This window comes from Protomyctophum parallelum, assembly GCF_964188405.1.
Source record: "Protomyctophum parallelum genome assembly, chromosome: 11".
Classification (NCBI taxonomy): domain Eukaryota; kingdom Metazoa; phylum Chordata; class Actinopteri; order Myctophiformes; family Myctophidae; genus Protomyctophum; species Protomyctophum parallelum.
Window position 1 is genome coordinate 16,239,784 of NC_139707.1, and position 13,721 is coordinate 16,253,504.

The window sequence follows — 13,721 nt, forward strand, 5'->3', positions numbered from 1 at the left end:
TTAAAGAGTAGCAAGATCTAAACATATGGATCTGGAGACTCAGGATCCACGTGGCTCTAATGTGAAATCTATGACATAATCAGTCATCTAATGATTTGGGCAAGGCGAAAATGAAAGTTAAATATTTCAAAACGTGTAAAATGTGCAAAAGATTAACTGTATATAATAATTTGTGTAGAAAAATCAGACCCGTCTGAAGTGAGTGGTACTGTACTACTGTACTGTACTGTACTGTACTGCAAGCCCTCCTCCCTTGCCTGTGTGTGTCTGTGTATGTGTGTTAGGCTGTGCAACAGTGACACTTGGTGGTGAACAAACGCTATAACGCAATTTCCGTGCTCGGACACAGGGACGCAGCCACACACATAGCTGTCTATAGGAGTGGTTGCACCATTCATTAACAAAAAAAAAAAAAACACAAAGACTGACACACAGTCAGACCCTCTGCAGAGAGAGCCACACCGTAAAGACAGGCATGATGTCACAAGGGATTATGGGATACAGCAGTGACAGGAACTTCAGGCCAGAGTGGGCGTGGGCACCACAGCAACTGGATGAGACCATAATTATAACCACGCCACAGGTGTCTGCTGGTGAATGTCCCTGGGCTAGAAAAAGGCCGACAAAACAGCCCATATGCTGAGATTCATGCAGAAATGTTCATGCAGAAATGTAGGGCATCTGTGTCCAACAGTGCTCGTTAGTATTGAATTGTGACACGCTGTGATGCTTTAGATCTGCTATTTTCGCTGTTTGTCATACAAGGACGTGTATAGGGCTAAGCAGCAAACATTCCAGTCCATGATAACAAATATACATAAGACAAAGGATGGAGGATAAGATGAGATGACCTGTACTTTTCAAATCTTTATTTGTTCCTAGGAGAACACTTAAGCCAGTAACACTGACGATATTCAAGACAACAGACAACAATCTCAATGTGTTGTGGACTGTTTTTAGAGGCTTTCTAGCCCAGGGACATTGGTGTGTGTGTGTGTGTGTGTGTGTGTGTGTGTGTGTGTGTGTGTGTGTGTGTGTGTGTGTGTGTGTGTGTGTGTGTGTGTGCTGATCTTGCAAAATGACACTTAAATTCAGTCTTTTATAAGGGAACTGAAGAGGACTGAATTTAAGTGTTAACAAAGCAGATTCTCAAATGTATAATAATGTAAAACCCAATATATTTTTTTAATTAAACTTGCATTTTTAAATCCGGATCTTCTTTCTAATTCTAAAGTGTAATATTTTATTACAAAAAAAAAAGGTGCTGTCTCAGGTTTTGTAATGTTGTCAATCTTTCTGTGTGTTCGTTTATGTGCTAAAAGAGTGACTTTGACTTTGAGAGCCGTTTCACAGTGAAATGGTAATCAGTGGAGCAACTGTTGAAGATATCTCACAACTATCTGGAGTTATTGCAAGGTAATGAACTACAAAACTAACCTCTACCAATTTAGTTACCGGTAGTCTTTTGTACCGACGCATGCAAGACAATAGACATTTTATGCAGGTCTACTTTAAGCAATCAAAGTCAGACAATTGACCCAGTATTTTAAATAAATAAAATCGACGCATCAGGCTATGATGTTGTGCGCTTGTAGATTTGCTATTTTAATAAACAGATCTGTCCACATGCAGTCACAATGCCTGGTTTCATTTATAGTAATTCCTGTGCATTCGATGGGTGGATTCATACTACATCGGGTGTCTATTTAGTGTGCAAGGCTTACATCCGGTCTAAAGCCCACCCACTGTATGCCCTGATTTATATACACAATACATACACGATCCGTATCCTCCCCTCACCGGATGTTGAATTAACAGTACTAACGGCCGTATTTGAAAAGACGTAGCTCTTTGCTGGGTGCGCGAGGAAAAAAATTAAGCGCTTTTCCGACATTTCCTTTTCAATTGATACCGTTTCTTAGAGACGGCCTACACAAACGTTCTATATACCAAATGAAAGCCTGCATTTCATAGTTTACATAGTATATAACCTTTTTTTAAATGAGCAAGAAATGAGCGAGTTGTGATTAAAAGAAAAGACGTGTGATCTCTTAGCTCTTTAACACACGACACAAACGGCTAACTAGGCTAGCTAGCTTCTAGCCTGTTGTTTGTTGGTGAAAGACTCCAAGCTGGGAAGTGTATTTCAGCGAGTAGCTATACGTGGTTTTGTTTATTTTCTGTAAAGTCTAACCCAAATGCCCAGAATACTTCTGTGTTTACAAACACAAGCACGCTAATGGGCGGTGATCAGAGCGTGAAACCTGAGGACAAAGAGATTACAGGACCAATCGTAACCAACATGCAAATCTCGGAACTGCGCTCTTCTGCCTCCAGAAACTTGTTAAAAAACAAGCCCACTTTGACGTATAAATGTATACATTTCATTTGCCCAAATGAACAATCTGTTTGAATGAAAACCTTCTTCAACATTCAAACTGTATTAATATGAAAAAAAAAGAAAATCACATAAAAAAAAAAAACGAGTTTATTTATTGATTTAAGGCATGTTCATTCTGGCGACATGAGGCATATTCTGCTGGCACTGGTCACAGTGATTCCCCAAGCATTTCCACAGCCGCAGTATCTTGCTGTTTTGTATGCATGCACGCGCACAAGCTCACACATGTTACTGCAAATTCAACAGGTTGTTTTAGTAAATATTGAAACGAACTACAAAACCAAACCTCTACCAAAGCGTAATTTACTTAGTCTTTTATACCGACGCATGCAAGACAATTTGTGCAGCCGCAAGCATTTCCACAGGCACAGTATCTTATCTGGACTGTTTTGTATGCATGCATGCGCACAAGCTCACGCACACACAGAGTGTAATTCTAAACCTTCCTCCATGGTACATGAGCAAGGTGATGGAATACACCATCACGTCACCCCTATGAAAAGATGGCCATCCCTGTCCATATTTTAACCACTGTTGACAAGTGTCACCCTGGGGTCTATACATGGTCACTGCCTTTTGTTCCTCTATATCAGACGGCATTGGTATAGGAAATGCTTTTAAGTGGCCGTGCATTCAGTTTTTTTCTAACAGCTAAATTCACTTTCCCATGTGTATCATATAAGGATACAGATCAGTATCATAATGTATCATATCATTATGTATTGTATAATGTATGCATGAGTTCATGTATTGTATTGAGCTCGAGTGAATAATATATAGTAGGTTTGTTTGAGCATTTCTGTTTGTTAAGTACTAGTCTCTCAAGACAGACTGTTGACTCACGTCAACTGTTTCCTCGAAATTTACTGATGGGATTCTCAGATTGGTTAAGTACTGACACTCAGTAGCAGCTCTGCTTTTTAGACAGCGCTACCATGACACGAGATAACAACACATGGAGCGATAAAGAGGGAGAGAGAGAGAGAGAGAGAGAGAGAGTAAAAATTAACCCTGGCAAATTACCGGTATATTATTAATTGTTATTCATTTATATTATATTTGAATATTTTTTGCAGGAAATTGCATAATAGTTCGGCTATTCTCGCTGTCTTGTCTGTCCTTCAATGAAGTAAATGGGGTTCAAATTGTTAAACACAGTGAATGCATTACACCACAGTGCAACAGAACACACTACCAAACTGTATTGAGGCCAGAGGACACAGTAGGGATGACAGTGAGGACATTCAGTTCTGTTGTGATGGAAAACGTAAATGGCTCTGCTAGCTGGATGTTACTGTTGAAGCTCAAACTACTGACTGATGAATTTGCATTAATTTACATTTCAACCAAGCCTTATGCCTCTACTCCAGCAGTTCTAAAAAAAAACCTTTATGTATTTGGTGTGCCTCCCCCCTCTAAATGTGTGTAGTTAAAATTAAATGTTTAATAAACATATTTTCCATTTTGAAACTATCAAATAGCCTAGCTAGTAGCTACTGTGGTGACTGACGTGTCAACTTGCAGCCAGTATGGCTGCAGAACGGGTTCATGTTTGCCGTCTAAACAGAGAAGGTATGCAGAGCAGATGACATATACAGAGGCAACAGTCATCAGCGTGTACAGAGAGTGTGTTACGCTAATCCACGTTATATTATTAAACATGTTAATGCATATCTAACAGGTTATTTTAGTCAATATTGACCACTGGAAACCTAGTGTGGAGTAAAAATCACACCAGTGTGAACCAAGTGGTGCAACTCCCATCTATTGGTTCTCTGTATCGTTCCAATTTGTATCATTCCAATTTCTTCTCTGTATCGTTTGCGTCCAGCAGGTGGCAGCCATGTCACATACTTCTCTCGTTCCAATGTCACGCATGCGCACACCACTCATGCTCATGGGTACACACACACACACAAACAGGCACACGGACATTGTAAGCTGGATGTAGTGGTTTGCACCACTTAAAAAAATGTGTACTAGTATTACAGCCACAGAAGAGATTTGGTGTTGAGGGATAAAAGGAGGGGGCCATAGGGACTCTGTTCAAGTACCTGCATATAGGGTTTAAGTAGTGTATTAACTACAACTATTATATCGCACACTATACACACAAATGCATTTTTGATAAGTTCAATGTAACAATAAGTTTGTACTTGGTTTCTTTGCATCAGAGGTATCAGACTGGCGACCCATGGGCCACGGCACATAAGGCACCTGTTGTATGATTTTAGGAAGGACAAAATAAACCTTATGCGTCTGTACAGCAGATACATACGTAACAGACCACACTCTCTCACCGCAGGTACTTGTGTGTACTTACAGTAACCAGTTAAACCTTACATGCCTCATTGATCAGAATAACCCAAGGATCTAAACGAGGCCCCCACCTAGTTCACCACTGTGACTGTCTGTGTGTAACACTCGACAACCCCCAGTCTGTCCAGGACCTCGACAAGGCCAGCTTATAAATCTCACAAAGCTATTCTGGATGTGTATCTCATGGACATAATTACATGGAAAGGTAGAAGAAGAAGTGAGGCTGGTAAAAGGGAGTTTCAGAATAGTTTTGTTGTTGCTTGCCGTCTGGCGTCAACGCAGGCAGACAATCTCCATAATGCACGTAATCAGTTTGACACTGATGACGGCTTCGTGTTTGTCCACAATAAATGGCAGACGATGAATCCATGAACGATTGGTGGTCCGTTTACTTGCCAGATTTTGAGACAGAAACAAGCAAAATATGTTTACGTGGGGATTCGCAGACAAATAGATAACATTTGGGGTCCTTGACATGAAAAGGTTGTAGAACCACACAGGTTTAAACAACTTTTGGAAACAAACCCAAAAAACTGCAACCTGCAACTACTAATATTTACAAGCGACATTACAGAGAAACAAGCCCAAAGACCGCTCTCAAAGGGCACCTACGGATGGCTGCAATTCGAAACTGGCCTCTGTAAAAATCTGAATCCCCCCCCCGCCCCATTTCCCCTCACTGTATATGTATCTTTTCCCTTTTTGCTTCCTATATGATGAATTCCTGTTCTGTTCTTTAGCTACATAGAAGTGTCTATTTGTATGTCTCTAAATGTTTTGATGAATTGAACAATGTGGACCCTGTTGTAAACAAGTGTAATGCTTAATTGGGTCGTCCACTCACAGTTAACAGTCTTTGTATTGAGTTTGTGCTTAAAATGTACTGTAAATTATACAAACTGTTAATAAATATTTCAATCAATCAAAAAAAGACATGGCAACACTGGTCATGACCAATTGCACTCGACATGAGCTGTGTATGAGAACTGTGCTGGGAGGGAGATGTGTGCTTCAAATGTTTATCTTGATAAATATTTTGCAACTGCGTAGCCTACATGTACAATTTGTTTAATTTGTTCTAATGTTTTGATTTCAAATGGTTTATTAAAGGAAAAGAGTGGGGCTAATAAAACAGCCAAAATAGCATAGTTTTAACTAAGCTCTTACCATAGCTTTTACTGCCTACAGTATGACTAAGTTAATACCAATCATAAATGTAGGGCTAAAGCTTGCTCTGCCAATCCTCTTCATAAGAAATTCATAAATAAATAAAATGTAAACATTTTGTAGTTACAGCAGAGAGACACAAAGGCAGGTCGTCCGGACCGTATTGAATCTAATTTTGCAGTCCGGCCGGTGGCCTAAAATGAATTTGACACCCCTGCTTTTACATTGAACAAATCTTCTCTGCGTCAGAGAACAAACCTGTCTGTGAAATGTTCAGACATGAAAACCAAAGCAGCAAATCCAAACATGACATCAAATAAAGCCTGGATCCAGTGTTGGTCCTGGATCAAATTCCAAAACACAGCTCAGCCGAGTAAGGTGGGAATGTAGGCCAGTCAAACGATAAGGCTGTGGTTGTTTCACAAGCCAACAGGCAGGACACAAAGATTGTATTCCACACAATAAGAGTGAAACACTATTATATGTCTGAACAATGCAACAGTCAAAATCTAACAAAAAGTTTTTTATGTAATTGTATAGCTTGACATAATTCAGTTGCAGCAGTGTTTAGAAGCAGTTACAAGCATTTAAATCCCCAAAGAGAACATCCTGTTCACAGACCTTCTAATGGATCTTATGAACCAGAGCTTGAAATCACAGTCAAGCAATAACCTTGCTGAACCCTGTAATATAATATAATATAATAGAGGTGCAACAGTTTATCAAAAATAATCAATTATAAACAATATTTTTGTTTTTAATAAAATATTTTCAAGCTTGCCTTGTATACCAACTATTTTCAATTATTTTTGACACTCTTTTACAACAAAATAGAAAATAGTGCTTAAGTGTTTTTTCAGAATAATTGATTTAGATACTGTATATAACAAAATAATAAAACACTGCTCGATTATGAATTAATATCAATTGATTAATTTAATTAATTGAAAAACGAATTACTAAAATAATCGCTAGTACTAGGAAGATAATTGATACAGAAGGGAGTTCCAACAGCGCCTCTAGCCTATGGCAGGCCAGTCTGGTGCATCTCAGAAGCAGGACAGGTATCATGAGAGAAGGAGGCACTGGAGCCTTTATGGTTTAGGCCCTTACTTTATTAACAGGATACAGGTCGCTTTTTACCTGTACCCTGTTAATAAAGTAAGGGCCTAAATTGTCTGAGCTGCTCCAGTGCCTCCTTCTCTGAAGATAATTGATAGTTGCAGCCATATCATATCACATTTCCTCTGGAAACATAGCATTTTAAGTCCATTTCTGTCCTGCCATAAAAGAGAGATTCAGAAAACATGGATTTTGGAATACCTGTTAACAGCAAGAGTCAATTCACTCCACATTCCATGTCTGGTTTCTGCATTCTCTCTGAATAAACATGCTTGTGTTTTAGTCAAATAAAAGGTCAATACTGGAGGAGTAGTAGAGCATTCAGTCAATGACATCATCTCCAGATACACATCATGTATTCCTGTTGCACACTATATCAAAGCCTGACAGAGCATCCTCTCCTGTGTCTCTCCTACACTGGCTCCCACTCAGCTTTCCTACAGTCTGTCACTCCTACACAGTCTCCCTCTCAGCTGTCTGTCTGTCTGTCTGACTGACTGGATGTCTCTCCTACACGGTCTTCCTCTCAGCTTTCCTACCGTCTGTCGCTCCCACTGTCTCGATCACAGCTTTCCTACTGTCTGTCTCTATGCACCATTTAGTACACGGTGTCCCTCTCAGCTTCCCTACTATCTGCCCTAATACCGTCTCCAGTCTCCACTCTCAACTTGCATTTCATCCGTCTCTCCTACACTGTCTCCCTCTAAGGTTAAGCTTTCCTACTGTCTGTCATTCCTACAGTGTCTCCCAGTTTTTGAAACTAACTGTTTTTGGATGTGTAGTCTCCACTCAGAGGCTTGCATGCTATGCATTATGATACATGAAGGCATGGTCATATAGTAAGACTCTGTAAGCAGGAGAACTCAAATGTCTGTCTGGTATGCAGTGATATTTTAGAGCTTCAGATACAATTTTAATTTAAAAAATATATTTTTTTACCTAAATGACCAGAAAGGTTGAACGTGGTTAAAAGAGTGTGGACAACGACAAGTCCAATGTTTTGTAGGGATGAATCTGTATCAGTATGCCTGATAAAGGTCAGAGTGACCAAAACGTATCAATAAAGGTTTTGTAAATGAAGACAGCATGCAGCACTCCCCTCTTCTTCTACTATGTACCTGTCCCTCCGTAGGTGTGCAAAAGGACTTCTATACCAGAATTATCTAAATGATTCATTCTGAAGACATGCTCAAATACTTACGATAATGTGATTGTGTAATGATTGTGATAGAACTGTCAGAAGTTCAGAAACTAAGAATTACCAAACTGACAGTATCAGACACAGCTCCACACACACACACGATTTCACTCTCTGAAATACACGATTTCACTCTCTGAAATACACTCTCACCACACAAACTACTACTCACAGGTGCGTGTGTGCAGTGCATACCTTGAAGTGGCTGGAGTTGACCCAGGTGGTGGCGATGGCGTCCACCATGTTGTCCAGTGACGTCTGGTCGTGCTCCAGGTCGTAGGACTTCTCCTTGTCGGAGATGTAGTCGATGATCTCCTGCCCGACCTGCAGGCGGCGGCCCACGTCTTTCTGCAGGACCAGCGCCAGGCAGCTCTCCATGTTGGACGCCATGTGGACCTCCAGAGTCTAGACCGCCCACCTCAGTCTGACCGGCCCGAGACAACGGTTCAACAAGACTCAACCCCCCCTCGGAGGGGACGCACAAAGACGAGATGTGGTATTTATACTCCTGAGGGTTGGCCACCCTGTGTGCGCGTGTGGTTGGTTGGTTGGTTGGTTGGTCGGACGGTCAGCAGCCGTGCGCTGCACAGGATGGAGGGTTGGCAGAGGGATGGAGTCGGGCGGAGGGGAGGGAGGGAATGGCAGCTATGCGTGTCTGGTCGGCAGCTGGGAGGTGTGGCTTCTCCCACGCCCACTTTCCTCTACCTCCTTCGAGAGGAGTTCAAAGCCAAGCCCGCTGGAGAGGCAGACGGGAGGTCAGCTAAGGTCTGGCGTCACAACAACAAACGCCGCCGCCGCGGAGATGGGAGGAGGGAGACGTCTCCACGATTAGTAATCACCCATGTTAGCTCTGCTTGTCTGCTGCCCTGGAGAGCCCTGCGGAGACACAACACAAGAGCCAGAGGACCACCAGAGTCGCTCTTCATCAAGTCCACTCTTACCCTTACATTTTTCACGTCATACATTGAGCTCAGAGACACTTTTCGCTTGGCAATGTAAACGTATGTTTTCAAAGAGAAAATTTTAGATTGAATTGAATTACTGCAGTGTGTGTGAGCATGTAGGTGGAGGGGGTGACTCCATGCAGATAAACCACGAGCCTAGGACAACCCTGTAGTGTTTATTTGGGCATCTTGGAACGGTTGTGTGTCACATGTTTAACACTCGTTCCCTTCAAACAAGCAGCAGCTTTCTGTCTGATCAGGTACCTCTCCAACCCCGAGGCGAACACCACCACTGCTGCTGTATGCGTTTCTCAACCAGTAGGTCAGGGGCCCAAGTGAGTCACACAACACTCTGACATGGTCACAGAAGAGGACTACAGTACATTAAATCACTTAAAAGGACATCACCTAATTTAAACCTATAATCATATTATAATTGGTACTACTGGCTAATGCGCAAAGACAGCATAATGTCTGTCTATGCGCTGCTGTGTATCAGAGGAGGGCTGTGGACAGTTCAGAAACCTGCCTACCAGTGACATCATCGTTGGCAGGTTTGGTCATTTCAAACAAGATTCCAAACTTTTTGTATGTTCAGTTAAGTTACAGTATTAATGCAAGAACAATGGCACAAAATGAACATGCTAACTTAACAGGAAGAGAAAAGCTTCGATTGATGCTGTCATTGATAGGTTTCTGAACGGTTTCTGAACTGTCCATAACCGACCAATGACCATTTGTCATTGTCATTGCAACTGTAACATGCAGAATTCGAACTTGGGTCTCCCACGTGGGAAACCAAATATCTTCTGGCAAGCAAAGAGGGAATCCCCGCTAGGGGAGACGTCAACCAGTAGTTGTTGGTGTTCTATCCCAGTAGTTCTCAAGGACCCCCAAATTGATATAAATTTGCCTGCAGACCCCCATCTCAAAAGGTTTTCTGAAAGGGATCCCCAAGAAGAGAAGATTTGTGTTCAATCAAAATCAAAACTGGTTAAAATAAAGCAGATGTACAAGCTCGCAGAGCAGCACACACTGATGTGCTGTGAGCTTGCTATTTTTGAATAATTGATAAAGTGGTTAATATCACTGTGATGCTATTAACTACTTTTGCTGGGGACCCCCCGGTACCACCATCCAAGGTCGCCTGGGGGTCCCCGCCCTGGACCCCACTTTGAGAACCAATGTTCTCTCCGACACCAGGGTCATTTGTCGGTGGAAGAGCACGCTGGGCAAGACCTACGCTGTAGTGTAGAGTGTATCAGCGGAAGTAGCAGGACTTTGACGGAAGTACCGTTCAAGGAAATGACAGTGCTGCTTTACAAATCTGTTTACATTTTATGTGAATGAAAAAGTGTTGCGATTAGTCGAAAAATATCGTCTCCGGGGGAAATATATCTGCCGGATGTTCCGACCCAACACTTCCGCCGATGGACTCTCTGCCTTAGGTTGTGACCACTGACCACTGACCAGGCTTTTCTCATCGCAGATGAGTACGGCTGGGAGTCTGGGACCGAGGCTAGTGGAAGAGTAGGGAGACGTCATCCAATCACTGCAGATGTATTTGTTACTATATTATTAACACACAAAAACTAATGTTTTATTGATTCATTAAAGAAGTGTGTTCTGGATTGCAGCGAATATTTCATTGGATCATGACTTCACAGTTAACACAACATCCAGGTGCCAGTGTGAAAACTACTAAACTAGGACTGCCAAGTTTACCAACCGTTCCTTGGAATACGCCCCTTTATTAGGAAATTAAAGATGTGTCCCTTATTAAACTGATAAGGGACACACATTATTCCTTATTTAGGGGAATCAATCAATGACACACATTGAGTTCAAACAGCTCATAGGCTGTACTCAGGTTGCTAACCACTATGGGTAAGTGACATTTGTTAAAACAAAGGTTTTTGTTGTAAGGTTAAAGCACTATATTCTGATACTAAACATTGTTATACACTGTTTGCTCAGTAACAGAGGCCTCCCCGTCTCTCCAGCTCTTAAATAAACAGAAAACACATTTTCAGGTTGAAATAGACAATCAGGAAAGAGGACCCATATATCAGCTTAAATGTTATAGTATAGTGTTCCAGTTCCAATTTTGTCTGTTCATTTCTTGGTGCCATCACTTACAATTTAACTTGTTTAATTATCTGTATTCTGTGCAAGTTCTCTCTCCTGATTGGATAAAATAGGTGTCCCAGGCTTAAAATGCATCTTCTGTTCACTAAAGAGCAGGCGAATCGGGGAGACTCCTGTTAATGAACAAAGTGAACAAACACTATAGAGAATAATCAGAAATTAGAATATAGCTATTTAACACTTATTTTACTCAACCTTTAAACCCTACAAACTTAATCAACTGGACCTGAGTTGTTTCTGAGTCTGTACTGTACTTGGATTGTTTTTTTTCTTCTGTCTATATCAAACCTCTTTGCCAAAAATACTAATAGTGATCTATTCTACAGGCCCACAAAGTGTCAATCGCTTCGCTTGTAGATCAGTTATTTTTGGCTAATGTTCCACGGCTTCACCCCAGAATATGGATACTGTGTTTAAAGTGGTTAATATAATATAATAGACAAACACAGTACTTTTTCTTGTGTCACTTATTTGAATTTCAGGTAGGCCTAGTTGGTTCGCAACCCTAATGACAGCTGACATCCTTAATGCTATGGACCAGAGCTAGTGAAGAACATGCTGCTGTCTGGAGACTGTATACATGATTGGACTTTGATACTTTCACTTCTATAAAACTTCTTCAAAGTACTTTGTGTGAATTGCGTGACCATGTGCTGTTGTTATGAAAACCACTTTATCACTTTTTGTTGTCCTCTGACAGGCCTTCAAAACATGCATAACATTTAAAAACATGACAATAATCTTTTAGGAGATAGTATTAGGATCATGTTTTGGAAGAAACAGACAACAACAAACAGACAACCTGCTTGCTTTATAAAATAATATTATATATAACAAATGTAAAATGCAGTTCAAAGTACAATGTTCTCAGAACAGAAAGCAAATGTTAGGATTCAGTTCGAGGCTAGTTCTACCCTGTCCCTGAGATTTTAATATTATTACAGTAAACTACATCATTGTGACATATAGTTCAGGCATACCAGTCAGAGAGTGACTGCTGTCATCTTTTGACAAACACGCACACGCACACACACACACACACACACACACACACACACACACACACGCTTTGTGTCAGGTTAGCCAGGCTCCCATGGCTAGCTTTGGGTTGGACCAGCTGAAATATCACCATTCACACAACAATATAATACATGAACAGAACACCAACCAGTAGTATAAAATGATGTCAACAAACCAAATCCTTTTATGTTTCATTCTAAACATCTGGATGATGGTTTTACTGTAAAAGCAGACAGATAATAATAGAAATACTAATATAATAATAATAATAGCTATAGGAGGCTATAGTCCTTTCCTTTTATTGAAACGTCACTCAGATTACAGCCACAGCAGCAACATCACAAAGGAATATTGTGAGTATTTACTCACCACGTCAGATCCAATCTTTTTTTAAACATACAGCTGGTGGTAGTATTATAGACAGTCTGCTTTCAGCCTCGCCTCCCCTCTCTCTCTCTCTCTCTCTCTCCCTGTGTCTCTCTCACTGTCTTATGTGTCTCTCTCCACCCCAGAATGCTGCTGCTTGCAGTAGCAGCAGTACAAGAATGGGGCGTTTCGCCGAGAATGGTGACCTATAGACTTGCGTGACTGTGGTGGTCGCTGTGGCTTACCTTCGCTTGTTTTGATTTATGGGGAAACGTTATCATTCTAGCGTTCAAGAACTATCTGAATATGTGCTTAAAGTTATTATCTACCTAGACCATGACCTCCTAGACTCACTACACTATTATTTACCTACATTATCTATTAGCCTCGGTTCCAGGCTGAATCGCTGGAACGCAGCGATTCAGGCTGGAACCGAGGCTAAGTATCAGTATCAGTAGGCCTATCAGTCAAAAACATAATCGCGACACGACAGAGAAACATTTAAACGGCGAACGCCGAGGTCACAGGTTCCGATACGTTATCTATATCTGTGTAACACGTCGCATGTCGTACGCATGCGCCGTCGGGCTGGGGATGATGTTGGCACTTTGGGAAAATTGTCGCATGTTTGGTTTGGTTTGTTCCACGCTCAACACACACTGTGCTAAGAACAGAATGGGGCCCGGTCCCATAGCAGATTGCAAATCCGGTAAAGAACGGATACGGAATCCGTCTGTGTTACTGTGTACGTGCATGTATTATACCCGATAGAGTAGGCGGGTTTGAGGCCGGACCTGAGCACTCAACTGGAAAATGCAAACAGAGCTTTCCACAGGTTCTGCGGAAAGCCGCGTCACGCGAGATTAACACCGTAGGTCCGTGTTTACTGCAGGGAATCCCAGGGATGTACAACTTTTGCCAAATAGGCTATTGTTCTTTTTTGCTAATTGAATGAATGAATTAATCCAAAAATAAACAATTTAGTACAAAGCGCAACACAGCTTTCTACTACTTGGTGTCTGTCAAGTCAACCGAG

The 13,721-nt window shown here is 41.4% G+C and overlaps 1 protein-coding gene across 9 annotated transcripts in view; it reads right to left on the bottom strand.

Moving 5' to 3' along the window:
- The window catches only part of clasp1a (cytoplasmic linker associated protein 1a), a 77,378-nt gene extending 64,555 nt beyond the window's left edge, over positions 1-12,823 (bottom strand). For all 9 annotated transcript variants that reach the window (XM_083777020.1, XM_083777028.1, XM_083777027.1 and 6 more), the window contains exons 1-2: positions 12,689-12,823; positions 8,403-9,083 (exon numbers count right to left, since the gene is read on the bottom strand). In XM_083777020.1, the coding sequence (XP_083633146.1) occupies positions 8,403-8,597 (195 nt within the window). In that variant the 5' untranslated portion in view covers positions 8,598-9,083; positions 12,689-12,823. The remainder of the gene's footprint in view (positions 1-8,402; positions 9,084-12,688) is intronic.
- Positions 12,824-13,721: the final 898 nt, after the last annotated feature.